The sequence below is a fragment of the Physella acuta genome, unplaced genomic scaffold (genome assembly GCF_028476545.2).
Source record: "Physella acuta isolate Inbredline_101_S28 unplaced genomic scaffold, ASM2847654v3 ptg000754l, whole genome shotgun sequence".
Taxonomy (NCBI): domain Eukaryota; kingdom Metazoa; phylum Mollusca; class Gastropoda; family Physidae; genus Physella; species Physella acuta.
This window is the reverse complement of record NW_026732272.1, coordinates 1-16457: the sequence shown is the minus strand read 5'-3', so window position 1 is coordinate 16457 and position 16457 is coordinate 1. Positions and strand designations below refer to the sequence as shown.

The window sequence follows — 16457 nt, the reverse complement described above, 5'->3', positions numbered from 1 at the left end:
GAACGATAACTCACTTGTGAAGGTCTGGTTACGTAGTTTGTTAAACACAGCAACTCCGTCCCTGGGTGACTTCCCCTCCTGCACTACACTGTGAACGGCTCTTGCATAAACCATGACAGAGTCGTAGAGATATGCCGCATATACAGGGATCTAGAGAGATATGCGATATACAGACATCTATAGAGATTTGCGATTTCCAGGGACCTATAGAGATGTGAGGTATATAAAGGGATCTATAGGGATATGCGATATACAAGGATCTATAGATATATGCGATATACAGGGATATATAGAGATATGCGATATACAGGGATCTAGAGAGATATGCGATATACAGGGATCTAGAGAGATATGCAATATACAGGGATTTAGAGAGATATGCCGCATATACAGGGCTCTAGAGAGATGTGAGGTATATACAGGGATCTATAGAGATATGCGATATACATGGATCTATAGAGATGTGAGGTATATACAGAGATCTATAGAGATATGAGTCATAATCAGGTCAGGGATCTACGGAGATTTTAGGCATTTACATATATTTATAGATATACGCGTCATATAAACAGGGATCTTTAGAGATTTGCGGCATATAAAGGGATCTCTAGAGATATGGGATCTGCATATACAGCGATCTATAGATATGTGGAGTATATAGGGATCTATAATGGTAGAATCTACTACATCTGTCCAGTGAATTATCAGGAATGACGCAAATACTTTCCTATTTTTTTCTTCAACACAAGCAGTTTTGTTACAACATTGAAATTAAAAAATAAAAAAGAACAAGAGGGATGAAAAGCAACACTCCACCCAACAAAACAACACTCCACCCAACAGAACAACACTCCACCCAAAGAACAACACTCCACCCAAAGAACAACAACACTCCACCCAACAAAACAACAACACTCCACCCAACAGAACAACACTCCACTCAACAGAACAACAACACTACACCCAACAGAAAAACAACACTCCACCCAACAGAACAACACTCCACCCAACAGAACAACACTCCACCCAACAGAACAACACTCCACCCAAAGAACAACACTCCACCCAAAGAACAACAACACTCCACCCAACAAAACAACAACACTCCGCCCAACAGAACAACACTCCACCCAACAGAACAACACTCCACCCAACAGAACAACACTCCACCCAACAGAACAACACTCCACCCAACAGAACAATAACACTCCACCCAACAGAACAACACTCCACCCAACAGAACAACACTCCACCCAACAAAACAACACTCCACCCAACAGAACAACAACACTCCACCCAACAGAACAACACTCCACCCAACAGAACAACAACACTCCACCCAACAGAACAACACTCCACCCAACATAGCAACAACACTACACCCAACAGAACAACAACACTCCACCCAACAGTACAACACTCCACCCAACAGAACAACACTCCACCCAACAGAACAACACTCCACCCAACACAACAATCCAACCAATAGAACAACACTCCACCCAACAGAACAACAACACTCCACCCAACAGAACAACACACCACCCAACACAACAACAACAATCCAACCAATAGAACAACACTCCACCCAACAGAACAACAACACTCCACCCAATAGAAAAACATAAACAAGATCTCAATTAGCTGTCTCGTAGTTTCAGCTAACACCTCCAATGCACTAAAGAACTTAATTTAATAATAGCAGTTGGATTAAAGCCCGTCAACCTTTTGGAATCAATGATGAAAAATTTACTAAGGGACTGCCACTTTTTGGCTTCCCTCGCCCCCCCCCCCACCACTACCACCCACCATCGCCATCCATTTGTTCATTGATACTTGAAAACAGGAAACGCTTTAAGTTGGAGTGATTTCAACTTGCTTTCTCTTGATCCATTCCGGAACTGCGCGCCTATTTTACACCTTGCTTATTTTGCAAGAATTCTTTTAACATTTCTTTTTTTAAGCAGAAAAAAAAAGAATTGTTCCTCTTAACGATTTTAGTTGACAGCCTGATACTGCGTCTTTGGCTGTCACTTTTTAGATGGAACGTCGGGAAAAAAAAGGATGGTGTTTTCATTCATTGAAAAGCGAGAGAAGTAGATCACTTCAAGGAAATCAAAAGCGAACCCGCCAATAAAACAACCTAAAAATACACACCAAGCACATAAAAAGGTATATCCCTTGTTTACAGCACACATACCGACACGCTACCAACCCATTTTTTTTAAAAGACCACTTGATTTCCCGCATATTTACCCAAACTTGCTATTATCCGTTAAAGGACGCCAAGAACCAACTTTAAAACACATTCACATGCGCCCAGAAAAACAAGTCCAGTTGTTTTGATAGTTCATCACAGAAAAACCAGCACAACCACACAACATACACAAAGGCCTAAAAGGCCCATTCACAAATGCCAACCTCATACAGAACAGCCTTCATATATTCACTTCACCTGCTCCAACGACAGCCCAATACCATAAAGAAAAACTCAGACAAAAGTCCAACCCTCCCTGCCAATGAAGACACTCTACCACTCACTCAAAGACCCACTCTAACAATATAACCTCCACCCACAAAAGACCCACTCCAACAAAAACCCCACTACAAAGACAATGAATTTCCTCCACAGAAAACACTCCCCACAATATACTACCCTCACAGAAGACCCACTCCCACAGAAGACCCACTCCAACACAAGACCCACCCCTAAAAGACCCACCCCCTAAAAGACCCACCCCCTAAAAGACCCACCAGAAGACCCATTCCCACGGAAAACCCACTCCCACAAAAAGACCCACTCCCAAAAAGAACCACTCCCAAAAAGACCCGCTCACTCACCGCCACTTTGATACTGAGCAACTCATCCAACTTGTTCCTTGTGAAATTAATGGGCGGCTTATACAAGTAGTCCCTTGCTGCCGACGAAAAGGCCGAGTAATTAGGGTTCATTACCGGCATGCTAATTAGCAGGAACACGCCTTTCCACACGTCAAGAGAAGCGTTGGATCTTTGGTTCTGAAACTCTCCACCTGCAAACAACAAAATGTAAATTGTCATTATAAGTAGCGATTGTTCAAAGTTTATGTTTGTCTGTGTATTTCCGATAGTTCTAGTCAAAGTTATCCTTGAGATAGGTTTTTGTTGATTTATTATGTCTGTTATATTGGCATTGTTACGTAAGATAGCTCAAGGGAATCGTGGATGGCTTAAACTTAAATTTATACATGTTTTATTAAAGAAATATGTGCGTTTACTAAATCAAGGCTAACAATCGGTTTAGAGATTTCATAGAATTAATAACAGATTGATAAAGGCAATCATTTATTTTCTCTTTTTGAGTCTTTGCTACTTAAACGCTTGTTATTAAAACGATTGTATGCACTTTTTCAGTACTCTAAAATTTTAATACAAAAAAAGTTTCATGACTAAACGCTAATGCGCATCAAATGAACATGAAAATGCGCGTATACATTGCTTTATTTAGAAAATTGTAATGAATTCATAGAAAATTAATTTGGCATCCAATTAAGTCAAATTTTATGTCAGATTGCATTGTCATCGGGTCTTCACCCACGTGCCAGGTTTGAAAAGAATCGGTAAGTTACAAGTGCTCAAAATTTAGCTCGGCAGTTTCGATCTACGACGGACGACAGGGGAAGTAAGTTAAATAAAAGCTTGCAAAGTCTGGTTATCTGTTACTTGTTACGTAAAAAGTAATAACGCCCCCGGAAATGACGTCTACCGAACAACATAAAATCTTTTTTATAGCGCCCAATAAATGCCGCAGTTGTCTTGTTGAGTAAACGGGACTTAATGTACCTCCGGGTTAAAATGCCAACAGATCCAAAAATACAGGTTAAGCTATAGTCAGTGAACCATTACACCAAAGGTTCACCGGAGGATATGTAAATAAGGAACTGATGCACTCGACCGTGTCGATTCAATTAGTTGTATCTGAATGTAAGGCGAACAGCACAAGTGAAAGTTGTGTATGTAATGTATATTTTCAGTATGTAAAATTTAATATACGGATGCATTGGTTGATTGTGCTCCTGCAAAATAAAAAAAAATGTAAATGAATAAAAAGAACATACACACGCAAATACAACCTTGACTTATTTGCATCGGGAATAAATATAAACATTATAAAAATAAACACCCGTATACACTCAAACATAACTTAAATTCCTTACTCTCCGTAAACGGACTGAAATGTTTTTAAGTTTATGGTGTTATATAAAATTCGTGTGAAATTGTTTATATTTGTTATGTTGTGTGCATACTACATTGGGATGTGTATGAATGCTAGATGCATACTACAGTGAACTCTAGTATATCGAAGCTAACACATTCTAAGCTCATGGGGGAAACTATCTCAAGGGTCGAGGGGGGGGGGATTATACGTGGGTGGGAGGGGGGAAACTATCCCAAAGGGTCGGGCGGGGTTAGGTTGATACGTGGGTGGGGGAAACTATCACTAGGGTCGCGGGAGGGGGGGTTATACGTGGGTGGGGCGGGGGCTATCACTAGGGTCGGGCGGGGTTGGGTTTATACGTGGGTTGCGTGAAATATCCCAGCAGTGATCTGATAAAGTACATGAGAAGTGCACACGGGCGTGGCGTCATGTTCACGAATACCATTGTTTGGGGTAGATGAACTACAGCGTTACCAGAGTTGCACTGTGTAAACACAACATAGGCTATATTATGATCTTACCGTAAAGAAAGCTGAAGTTATTTTTTTTCTTTAAAAGTGGATTGTGAGAAAAGTGGTTTGCTGATTTGTTGTGTCAACATGATTAAAATGTCTTTTTGTCAGTCTGTCGGTCAATGACACTAGCGCTGTCAGTCAATGACACTGTATTGTCAGTCAATGACACTGTATTGTCAGTCAATGACACTGGCGTTGTCAGTCAATGACACTGTATTGTCAGTCAATGACACTGTATTGTCAGTCAATGACACTGGCGTTGTCAGTCAATGACACTGTATTGTCAGTCAATGACACTGGCGTTGTCAGTCAATGGCACTGTATTGTCAGTCAATGACACTGGCGTTGTCAGTCAATGACTTTGTATTGTCAGTCAATGACACTGGCGTTGTCATACAATGACACTGTATTGTCAGTCAATGACACTGGCGTTGTCAGTCAATGACACTGTATTGTCAGTCAATGACACTAGCACTGTCAGTCAATGACTTTGTATTGTCAGTCAATGACACTGTATTGTCAGTCAATGACACTGTATTGTCAGTCAATGACACTGGCGTTGTCAGTCAATGGCACTGTATTGTCAGTCAATGACACTGGCGTTGTAAGTCAATGACTTTGTATTGTCAGTCAATGACACTGGCGTTGTCATACAATGACACTGTATTGTCAGTCAATGACACTGGCGTTGTCAGTCAATGACACTGTATTGTCAGTCAATGACACTAGCACTGTCAGTCAATGAGACTAGGGTTATCAAAGAATTACATAAGCGCAGCGTGAATGTAATTGTAAAAGTTGAAACCTAAATCTTAACAACGAAACAAAACTGGAACTATTCTTATCAAATGTGTAGTGACTGGAGATAAGGTGATAGAGAAAAAATACAATCCCAGGACTATTATCCAGATTTTTTTCTTTTAAAATATCCCAGTTTAGAAATCCCTAACTATATTGAGTGCACACACAATCATAATTTCATGTCAACTGAACATTTTTTGTAAACAGTTTGCTTACGACCAATTTTAATTCAATTTGTTTTCAAATTACAATACACATATTTTACCCGGAAATTTAAATTATTTAAAACTGCCCTTTTTGCGCAAGATTTAACAGTTTTTAGTTATGAAAGAACATGCATATCACTTCTCATTTACATATTATTAGTTCAAAAGTGAATAAAAATTACAATGTGTGAGTATGCAATGAACAATCAGATATTCAAATCACCCTCCGACTGACCATTATCTTGACCTAATCGACCCCACACTGTGATCGATAAAATATTCCAATCACCCTCTAAATGACACATCTCTAGTGCTAATGGTTGTCGGTATTTCAACTAGGGCTGTCATATTTTTTTATCGATTTACTGGTAATCTGTTAGACACTGGGAGATATTGATTTTACAGGTAATTTTTATATTGTTGGCCGCTTTTAATCAAGTCAGGTTAATCCTAATCTCTGCTGGATTAGCTTGTTTAAGCTGATGTCAGCATAAATGTATTTTTACACTCGGATGGAAAAAAATAGTTGACACCATTATCGGCCTGTCTCCAAGACCCCTACCTTCGTCATATCTATGTGAACCCCCCCCCCCCCCCCTCGTCGACGTCCAGTTCGACCGCTCACACTCAGGATACATGAACCATATTCTCATTCTGTCCATACACGTCCACGCTATATGACCACCGTATTGTATTCTATATGACCGCCCTTTCTCGTCCAGTTTGACCCCTCCCCCCCCTCGTTCAGCTATATGACCGACATCATCGCCCAGTCATTCCTTTTGACCATCTTGGTCCACGCTAAATATATATACTAAATCAATTTTCTTATATAAAATATTCCACGAAACAGCCCCCTCTTACTTATCAGATCTATTTTCTTTTAACATAAAATTAAATCGTCGTCTTAATTTACCATTCCCTTATTCAACCTTTTTCCAAAAGCATAGCTTCGCCTACTCTGGTTCTAATTTGTGGAACAATCTTCCTAATAAAATAAAGCTATCTAGATCTGAAAATATATTCAAATCTAAACTAAAACTAAAATTATTTAATGACCTAACTGACTCATTGTAACATTTCTCATTCATCTATTATATTCTCTTTTTTATCTCATTATGTATGATAGCTATGTACAATTGTTTCTTTATTCCACGTTTTCAGTGCTATGTGTTACTGCTATGTGTTATTGAATTGCTTTATTTGTTTAAACGGCCAATGTGAAAAAAGGCCTTTGTGCCTACAATTGTAACCGTTGTTTGAATAAATTTGAATTTGAATAAATTTACCTTTGTCCAGCTAATATGACCCCCTTCTCCGTTCAGCTTGAGTCCCCTTTCTGTCCTATCTCGTCCAATCCCATATAACCCCACACCTTCGTGCAATGAGTATAACTCCCCCCCCCCCTCCATCCTCGTCCAGTCTGAATACCCCCCCCCCCACATACACACATCCTGGTTGTGACATTTGACACACGTACTTGTTCAAACTATATGACTTACATCTTCGTCCAGGCGATTTGACCCACCCGTCTCGTCCAGTTTATATGCACCCCCCACTACCCCGATATCCAAGCCCAATGACCCGCCCCTTCCACAAGTCCATTTTAAATCACCCTTATGTATTCCCGTTTCTAAAGACCTCCCACTGACATCTGTGTAAAATTTATGATCCCCACCGTTCAACAATTAACTATGTCTAATTAAAAATCTAATTAAAACAAATTTTTTTTTCGTATATTTAGCACAAATGACCCAGTGAACCCATGTTTCGCTTGTCTGGTCTGTCTTGTCTAGTCTGTCTTGTCTAGTCTGTCTTGTCTAGTCTGTCTTGTCTAGTCTGTCTTGTCTAGTCTGTATTTCAATCCCACCCTCCACCCCAATTTGTCAACATGATGTATTATGAGTTATAACCACCCCACCCCTTAACTCCTATCAGAATCCCTCGATATCGACAAAATTCTAGTCAATAGATTTTAATTAATTAATTGATCCGATGATGCTAATCAAACATTAAAAACAAACAGAAACTGGAATTATATAAACAATCACTTCCGATTAATGGAAAACTATTCAACAATGACTTTATTTTTTATGACTGATTGGGTTTTAAGTCAAATATAGTACAACTTTAACATTAAGGTTTAACTAATTTATTTTTAAGCTAAAAGATTTTATACTTGATTGAAATGACAAAAACAGATGTTGTCTTTAATTTCACGCAATTAAACTAGAGAACTGTTTTCATTTTGTCAAACGTAAACAATGCTATTTTAGGCAACTGACCAATCAGAAAGTGATTTGTAGGTGTGAATAACATCAGCTCTTGTAACAGATGTATTGATTGGTGGGTGAGATAAACTCACCTTTTAACCTAGATGTATTGCTTGTTTACATTTGAAACCACGTGACTTGAGCAAGAGCTAATCTTGTTATAATGATTTAATTACTTTTTTTCCATTGTACTTTTGTATCGGTTAAATACAAGTTGGAGGGAATAGTGTGTTTACAATAAGGAAATATATATTTAGATATTTAGTTAATGAATGAATCAACAACCTCATTAACCAACAACACCCTCATTAACCAACACCCGCATTAATCCAATATACATGTGATGACGCTAGTTTAGGTCGAGTAGATAGAGGTTAGCAGAAACAGACTATAGATAGTTGGGTAGAGAGACCAATGGACGTACAGGAGCTGACCGGTCACGTGGGACGGTCAGCTGACCACTGAGGCGTGCAGTAGCGTAGATAGGATTGTCTCATGGGGTGGGGGGGGTTCAAATTTTTACCCGGGGACAAACTTTCGATTTGCACCCCCCCCCTCAAACTTTCGATTTACACCCCCTCATACTTTATATATACCGAGGGGTCTATGGGGGGTTATGACGAGATGTGTAGGGCTAGGTAACAGTTGATAATAAGCAAGAGAGTGGTCAGAGTAAGGTAGAGAATGGACACCAGCGAGAAAAGTCTCAAAGGTATTTGAGAGGTGTATAAATTAATTTAAAAATCTTGCACAGCGTAGTTACAATTAATATGGTTATAAAATCCTGTATGTCTGGTTTTTTTCGGACTTTACTAAAGATTGGATGTATTTGATGTTTATAATATTTTCGGTAACTAAATAAAAATTAAAAAAAAAGCAAAAACAATTTGGTTTTCACGTGTAATGGCGACATAAACAATGGCATCCTGTTATTCGATAGGCCGCCATTGATTTTATTGTACACATTGTAAACTAAAAATAGAAAACAAGGTCATGGGGTTTTAAATTTGCATTGTTATTTAAAAACTTGATCTGCAAAGTTTTGTAAACAAATAGTTATCGATCACTAAGTTACTGTACAGCCAATCAATATTTGTCTTACGAAAGTGAAACATCCGGTTATAACTTAGGCTTGATGAAAATAAATAGAAATGTAGCCTTAAACTCAACAAATTATTTTTAAGTTCTCTGGATTTGCAACTTTTAATACTTTTATAGCATTTATTCTAAAAATATAAAATTTCTAAATTAATTTAAGCTTAAGTTTTTATTTTTTATTTTTTTTACAGTCTAGATCTAAAAAGGACGTTTTTATTCCTTGTCAACAACATTATGGAAGGAATCTCGTCAACTCGCTCGCCTCCATTAAAGGTAGATCGTGAAGTAGAAACGGTCAGACAGGTAGATCTAGGAAACGGTAGACAGTAGTAGTAGAGAGTATAGAATAGGCTAGTTAAGTAGGGAATTAATTTGATTGTCTAATAAAGAACATTTATCTTTTGGATTGGACTTGTGTGTGTTAATTCCAAACTATAACCAGGCTGGTATTATCTTCATCACCCCCCCCCCCTTCCTCACACATCTGGGTGGTTCTTGTTTATACCCTCTCACAATACTCATTAACCCAACATCCTAATTAACAAAACTCCTTCATTAGTCCAACACCCTCACTAAATCTTCACACTTATTCGCCCAACACCACCATAAACCCCACCATAATCCCCACACTAACCACACCAACGCTAACACAAACCTACTTACTTGGGAACATCAGCGAGACGCTTAGCGTGTCGTTGAAGGGCATGTCGTCCCTGACGCCGATGACGACATACTCGCCTGTGTCCGTCAGACCAGCGGTCTTCAGTTGTGTGATGAAGTCATAGAACATGTTGGTTCGTGAGAACACGACATAAACTGTGGACATTTGAAGTTGGACATTTGAAGTAGACATTTAAAGTTGGACATTTGAAGTTGGACATTTGAAGTAGACATTTAAAGTTGGACATTTACAGTTGGACATTTTAAGTTGAACATTTAAAGTTGGACATTTAAAGTTGGACATTTAAAGTTGGACATTCAAAGTTGGACATGCAAAGTTGGACATTCAGATTTAGACATTCAGATTTAGACATTCAGATTTAGACATTCAGATTTAGACATTTTAGGCTGGACATTTTAAGTTGGACATTAGCAGTTGGACTTTTAAAGTTGGATATTTGGAGTCGGACATTTAAAGTTGGACATTTAAAATTGGATATTTAATGTTGGACATTTAAAGTTGAACATTTAAAGATAGACGTCTACGTTGGTCATTAGGAGTTAGACATTTGGAGTTGGACATTTGAGTTTGGACGTTTGAATTTGACATTCAAAGTGAGATACGTAAAGCTGACATTTGATATCGTACATTTAATTTTGGACATTTAAATACGAACGTTAAAGTTGGATTTGTAGGAGAGCAGTAAAAGCTGGATATTTAAAGTAGAACAATTATGTTGGTCGTTTGAATCTGGGCATTTCAAGTTATTTTTTGAATTCATTACATCTTTAATCGTTTATTTTAAGTAGGACATTTATCAAAAATACCTATGAAGTGGGACATTTGAAAGTATACAATTTTTTGAACAGAACATTTGATAAATTTGAAATTTAAATGTTTAACATTGTTAGTGTTTGGTTTGCAGTATTCAGTTAATAGACATAGAAAACATATCTCTTTTGACATCGCGATGTAATCAGTTATTTGATAACCTAAAATTATAGGCCTTAACAAATCAGAATTTGAAATTAATCAACGTTGCCACTGTCTGCAAAAAATGACCTTGATCGATCACCGATCACACCTGATCTGCCAGCCAGACGACCGAAGCACGAACACGTGACAGGGACGATAACGTTATCGCCTGGCAGCCAGCCAATGAAATCACAGCTCACATACACCAGTTACCAGGGTACCGGCTTATTTTATTCTTTTATATCAATTTACAACATAATTTTATATTATCTATTGGGAGGAGTTATCGGGTAATGAGTTTCATTATGTAGTCAATTGTTTAAACAGTGACACCACTTTACTTCTAGATTATGATTTAAATTAGCATCATTACAAGAAATGCGATTATGCAATACACGCAATTGCACTGTTTTTACTGTTTAGTGGGGTGCAAGTCCGTATAAAAAAAATGTTTTTTGTATTTTAGTTCTAAAACCACGACAATGCAGTAGCGTAGCGAGGGGGGGGGGGTCGGGGGGGACATATGTCCCCGGGCGCCGAGCTTAGGGGACGCCAAAATGGGTTGGAAAAATAAATTGAAAGTTTGAGGGGGGTGCAAATCAAAATCTCGAGGGGGGGTGCAAATCGAAAGTTTGAGGGGGGGGGGGTGCAAATCGAAAAGTTTGTCCCCGGGCGCCGGGAAGGGTCGCTACGCCTCTGCGACAATGCTAGCTGGTGTACTATCTTTAGTTATAAATACATTCTCAGTAGACTTTCACTTCGATAGATGGAAAGTAGTTTTTCATTTCAGTCCTAAATTGCGGAGTAAAATGTTTAGTTACCATGGATTTGAGAAAAGTCTCTCTTCTATAGATAGGGATGGGAGGGGGAGACCCGAGAGAGGTATAACCTTACGAAACAAATTTCAATTTTATAATGCTGAAGTTCTATATAGCTGAAGTACAGTGATTAGCAACAAAGAATTAAGGCCAAGTCTCACTTCTGGTCGTGTCTTTAGTGGCGTCCAGCGCGTTCTTCAGTTCCTGGGATGAAGACTGCTGGAACAAATTGTAGGGGCCGGTGATGTTGACGAAGTGGCTGACGGTCAGGTTCTTCCTCTCGGCGATATCCTGAAGATCTAGACCAGCTCTGGGCATCAACCCGTCCTGAAAATATTCAAGGTTAGCAATGTGTTCAGTGGTCTAGTGGACAATACATAGTTTCTTTGGGTGTTGCGGTTTCAACAATATCAACACAAAATTACAGTATGCAATATCCATGGACATGGAAGGGCGTGGCCTAAGTGATGAAAAGCTAGACTGGTAACCCGACGCTCTCGAGTTCTAATCCGGGTCCTATTCAGTAGAACGTCCACAAGTCCACCCACCTCTGATGGGTACATCACTCATGTTAGTGAAAGAAAAGGCGGCTGGGCATAGTGCTGACCACATCTTCCCTTCACATACCGAGGTCGAGAAACATATGAACTCTACGTCATCTGCCCGTTGGATCGCTAGGTATTAAGTAGGTTATTTCCTTTGTAAAAAGTAACTATCGTTTTTCACACAAAGGTATAACGCACACACACACACACACACACACACATATATATATATATATATATATATATATATATATATATATATATATATATATATATATATATATATATATATATACATATATATATATATATATATATATACAAGCAAGTTTGTGTGCGTGAGCATGTGTGTCTTTGAGAAAGAAAATATTTTATTGCGTTAGATTGTAGATATATATATATATATATATATATATATATATATATATATATATATATATATATATATATATATATATATATATATATATATTGTGAGGTTTAAAGATCATGTATCTATCAAGGGCCGCTACCTTCTCTACGATGATGGAGAACTTTGTCCAGTTGAATCTCTGTATGAAGGCCAGGACGGACCGGACCGAGTGGGACGCTGGGGGCTGTGTTCTCGCCAACGTGGGGAAGCGAGACTTGTCCGAGACTACGGGATCGTCACATTTCTGGGCAGACGAGAGATAAACAAGTTATTGATTAGTTGTGTTATTGACGTGGACGGCATTACGTCATGGGATGGAGCTAATCTCTTATCTTTTTCGGTCAAGCTTTGTGTACATTGAAGGCGAGGTGTGGTGTTAAAACGCACGACAGCTGACCTGAAAGTCTTGAGTTCGGATCCCGGGTTCGAGACCCAAGGCTACCTATCTCTCATTGGTATCTGTTTCACTTTAGGGAAAGTAAAAACGGTTGGGGATAGTGCTGACTACACTATACATGTATAAGCCAAGGTCACATATTCAGATTAACAGATTAACTCTACTTCATCTGGACTATAGCTTGCCAGGTCCGAATAGTTATTTTACATTGTGGTTAGCTGTTTTGTCCTTTTCCTTAGGTCCATCACTGTTCCAAGGGGGGGGGGGGGGTCTGATTCATTGGCAACATCTGCATATTCTAATTTAACTACCCAGTCTTTGAGCTTGGATTTCATATGCGCAATTATTCAATAGTTTATTAGACTGCGAAGCCATACTACTAATAACTGTTTATACCTATATCGCTATGTTTATCTTATACACTGAAAAATTGGAAGTATTTGCAATAAATATGTTAATTTTACAGTTGTGAACGTGAATACATTTACATTTTTAGAAGAGTTTTTTGCATTTCTACAAAAACATGTTACAGGGAGGGAATATTATTTTGAAAAACACGGAATGTGTTGTGATGAAGTCAGCCAAGTATAAAATGCAACAGACCTTTGTATACATTAATAGAGTGTGTTTTTAGATATTTTTTTTATCATATAGCGTGTGTATTTTAAATATTTTCTTATTATTCAACTACATTTCCCAAAATAAAACAATGTTTTTATATTAAAATTTATTAAAAAATTAAAATTAAATTTATATTAAAATTTATTAGATTTTAGTTTAATTAAATTGTGACTTAACTAGTAATTAAGTAAAAACATGATTAGATTATATATTTCTTTATCCGATTCTAAAAACATTTTTTTATTTACATCACTTAAACAAAGTTGAGGTAAACAACCTATTAAACTTCAGGTAGTTTCCAGGTAATTTCCAGGTAATTTGCCACACTTTCTCCTTGCATCCTCACAGGTCGCGTACATTTCAAATCGATACAAAAGAAACGTATTGCGTTTTATCGGCGCCGCGATAATTACTGGACCATGAGTCGCTGTTGATGCAATGCCGCGAATCTTGTAGGTGATAACGTAAACAACAAGGTCAGGTAATTGTGTGACGAAGGCTGGGGGTTAATGACAATTAGGACAGGAAAAAAACAATCTAGTTTATTTTATTCTATACAATGCTTTCAGAAGCATCATTTTCCACACCAATAAACTTAAAACATAATACTGTGATGAACAAAGTTAGAGAAGATACAGAAATAGGTAATGACAGACTAGAGAAAGAAAACTGTTGGTCAGTTAGGGCATTAGTCAAGTAGAATCACGTGTGACCAGTGTTTCTTCCAGACTTTTTTCTCCGGGGGGGGGGGGGCACTTGAAATTTTCGGGGGGGGGGGGGGGCGGGACACTGTTAAAAGTATATATTTTCTATATAAATTATATAAATTTAATTTCGTTCGGGAGGGGGGGGGGGGGGGGGGGCGGTAAAAGAAGAAACTCTGCGTGTGACGATCAGCTGACCAAAGCGTTAGGAGTTGGCTTGAGTTAGCGTCTCTAGTCAAATATAGTAGAGTTCAGCGGTTTAGAGTGTTAGGAGATAGTCGAATGTTAGGAAGCAATTAGAGTTAAAGCACAGATAGGAATACCTAGATGTGTGCACATTATATATATGTGTATATTTATATATATATATATATATATATATATATATATATATATGTGTGTGTGTGTGTGTGAGAGAGAGAGAGAGAGAGAAAAATGTATATTCCTTGTCGTGTTTTAAATTGGAGGAATCCTACATGCCTTAACAAAGTTAAGTGAATAAAGTCGAACATCGCATAAGACATAGTTCTATTTATATTCATATATAAAACCCACTACCCCCCCACCCCCCCCCCCCCCCCCCAACCCTTATATATAGCGCAGTGGATGTTCCGGTCCAAGTATTCGTCGGTAAAAAGAAAATACACCAGCATTTTGAGTTTTAAATTCCACATTTAAAAATTATAGGACCAAGATACATAGTGACTAGTATGATCTATTTTTAGCGTGTTCGTGACAACGGCGTGACGTCTTTGATTACTTCAACGTGGACACATCGTGGCCTGTCACGGATCACGTTGAGAACGTCTGACGCGACCAACAGTCCCCGGCAGCGTCTGAGGCTATCTGCTGCAAACAGTCAAATGTGATTTCAATTTCCGCTCATGGGAAGTGCAAACCTGGCGCCGTGGTGTGATCAGATGTTGTGTCGAATTTAAACCTCAGTCGGCATCACCATCTCCCTCCCCTCCGCCCACCACACTCATTCCTGACCTAGTCAAATACAACATTATCTTCCATTCTACCACCATACTCTTCTGCAATACTTCACCCCCTTAAAACCTACCCCTCCGCATTCATCCCCCCCCCCCGATCACTAAAACGCCACCGTCAACAACCATCACTTATTCACTAACATTTTATTTTTTAACATTTACATTTTTTGTCTCTCCTACCCCCCCCCCCCCCCAATTCCCCCACCAATTATACATTCCCCAACACAAATTACATCATAACTTTGAATTCTCCTCCCTCTAAACCCACCCCTTCTCCCCCATCACCGTAACCACCACCGTCAACCCCATCACTTATTCAACAATATTTTTAACATTTAAACTATTTCTTCTAACCCCCTCCCACACCCAACATTTCCCGACTTAACTCTGAATCCCCCACCCCCCCCTAAACTCACCCGTTCTCCCCATCACCATAACCACCCACCGTCTCCCCCCCCCCCCCCCCCCACCACTTACAAATTAAAACTCTTGTCTTCCCCTGAACAACCCCCCTCCCCTCTCCAGCCACACCTTATAAACAGTGACGTGACTTGCATAACAAACATACAAACAGTTTTAGTAGGACTTACAAACATTCGGACGTATCAGGAGACACACAAGATGTTTCTTATGTATGGTATTTAAAGATGTGGGACAGCGTGGTTGGTTGGTAGAGCTCTAAACTGCCAACTAGAAAGTCTGAGTTCTTGACTTACGTTAGGGAAACAAAGGCGGGTGGGCAAAGAACTATCTCCCGTATGCTGTTATATTTGGAACAGATTAACTCCACTTCATCTGCCCAAGTTTTCTTGGTTTTGGTCAGGAAAGGAAAAAGATGATGATGGCATTTAATTTAAATATTCCACCCATGATACTAAATGATAAAAAAAGCAATCATTAGTTGTTTTTTTTTTGTTTCGCTATTCGTTGAACATTTTGTTTTTAATTTTTTTATAGTTTCCGCATCATTGAACACTTGATACTTACTAGCAAAAAATCAGATGGATTTAGGTAAAACCTTTAACATAATATAACAATATCTTATATTTTATTTCAGCTAAAAAAGCAAAACCTAATTAAGTTAAACTTTAATAATTTTACATTTATTTCAACCAAAAATTTTTGAATTAGCAAGTTATTAATGGCTTCTATAATTGGCTATCAATTAAACTATCACATCGATTAGCCTAAAATATATGCCTGACCGCACTTCGATTAAGTGATAGCAATCAAATTCG

General features: G+C 38.5%; 1 protein-coding gene across 1 annotated transcript in view; it reads right to left on the bottom strand.

The window, feature by feature from the left end:
* The window catches only part of LOC131950332 (guanylate cyclase 32E), a 33640-nt gene extending 21848 nt beyond the window's left edge, over positions 1-11792 (bottom strand). Inside the window, exons 1-4 of the mRNA XM_059312435.1 lie at positions 11707-11792; positions 9755-9907; positions 2842-3032; positions 15-150 (exon numbers count right to left, since the gene is read on the bottom strand). Of these exons, the coding sequence (XP_059168418.1) occupies positions 15-150; positions 2842-3032; positions 9755-9881 (454 nt within the window). The 5' untranslated portion in view covers positions 9882-9907; positions 11707-11792. The remainder of the gene's footprint in view (positions 1-14; positions 151-2841; positions 3033-9754; positions 9908-11706) is intronic.
* Positions 11793-16457: the final 4665 nt, after the last annotated feature.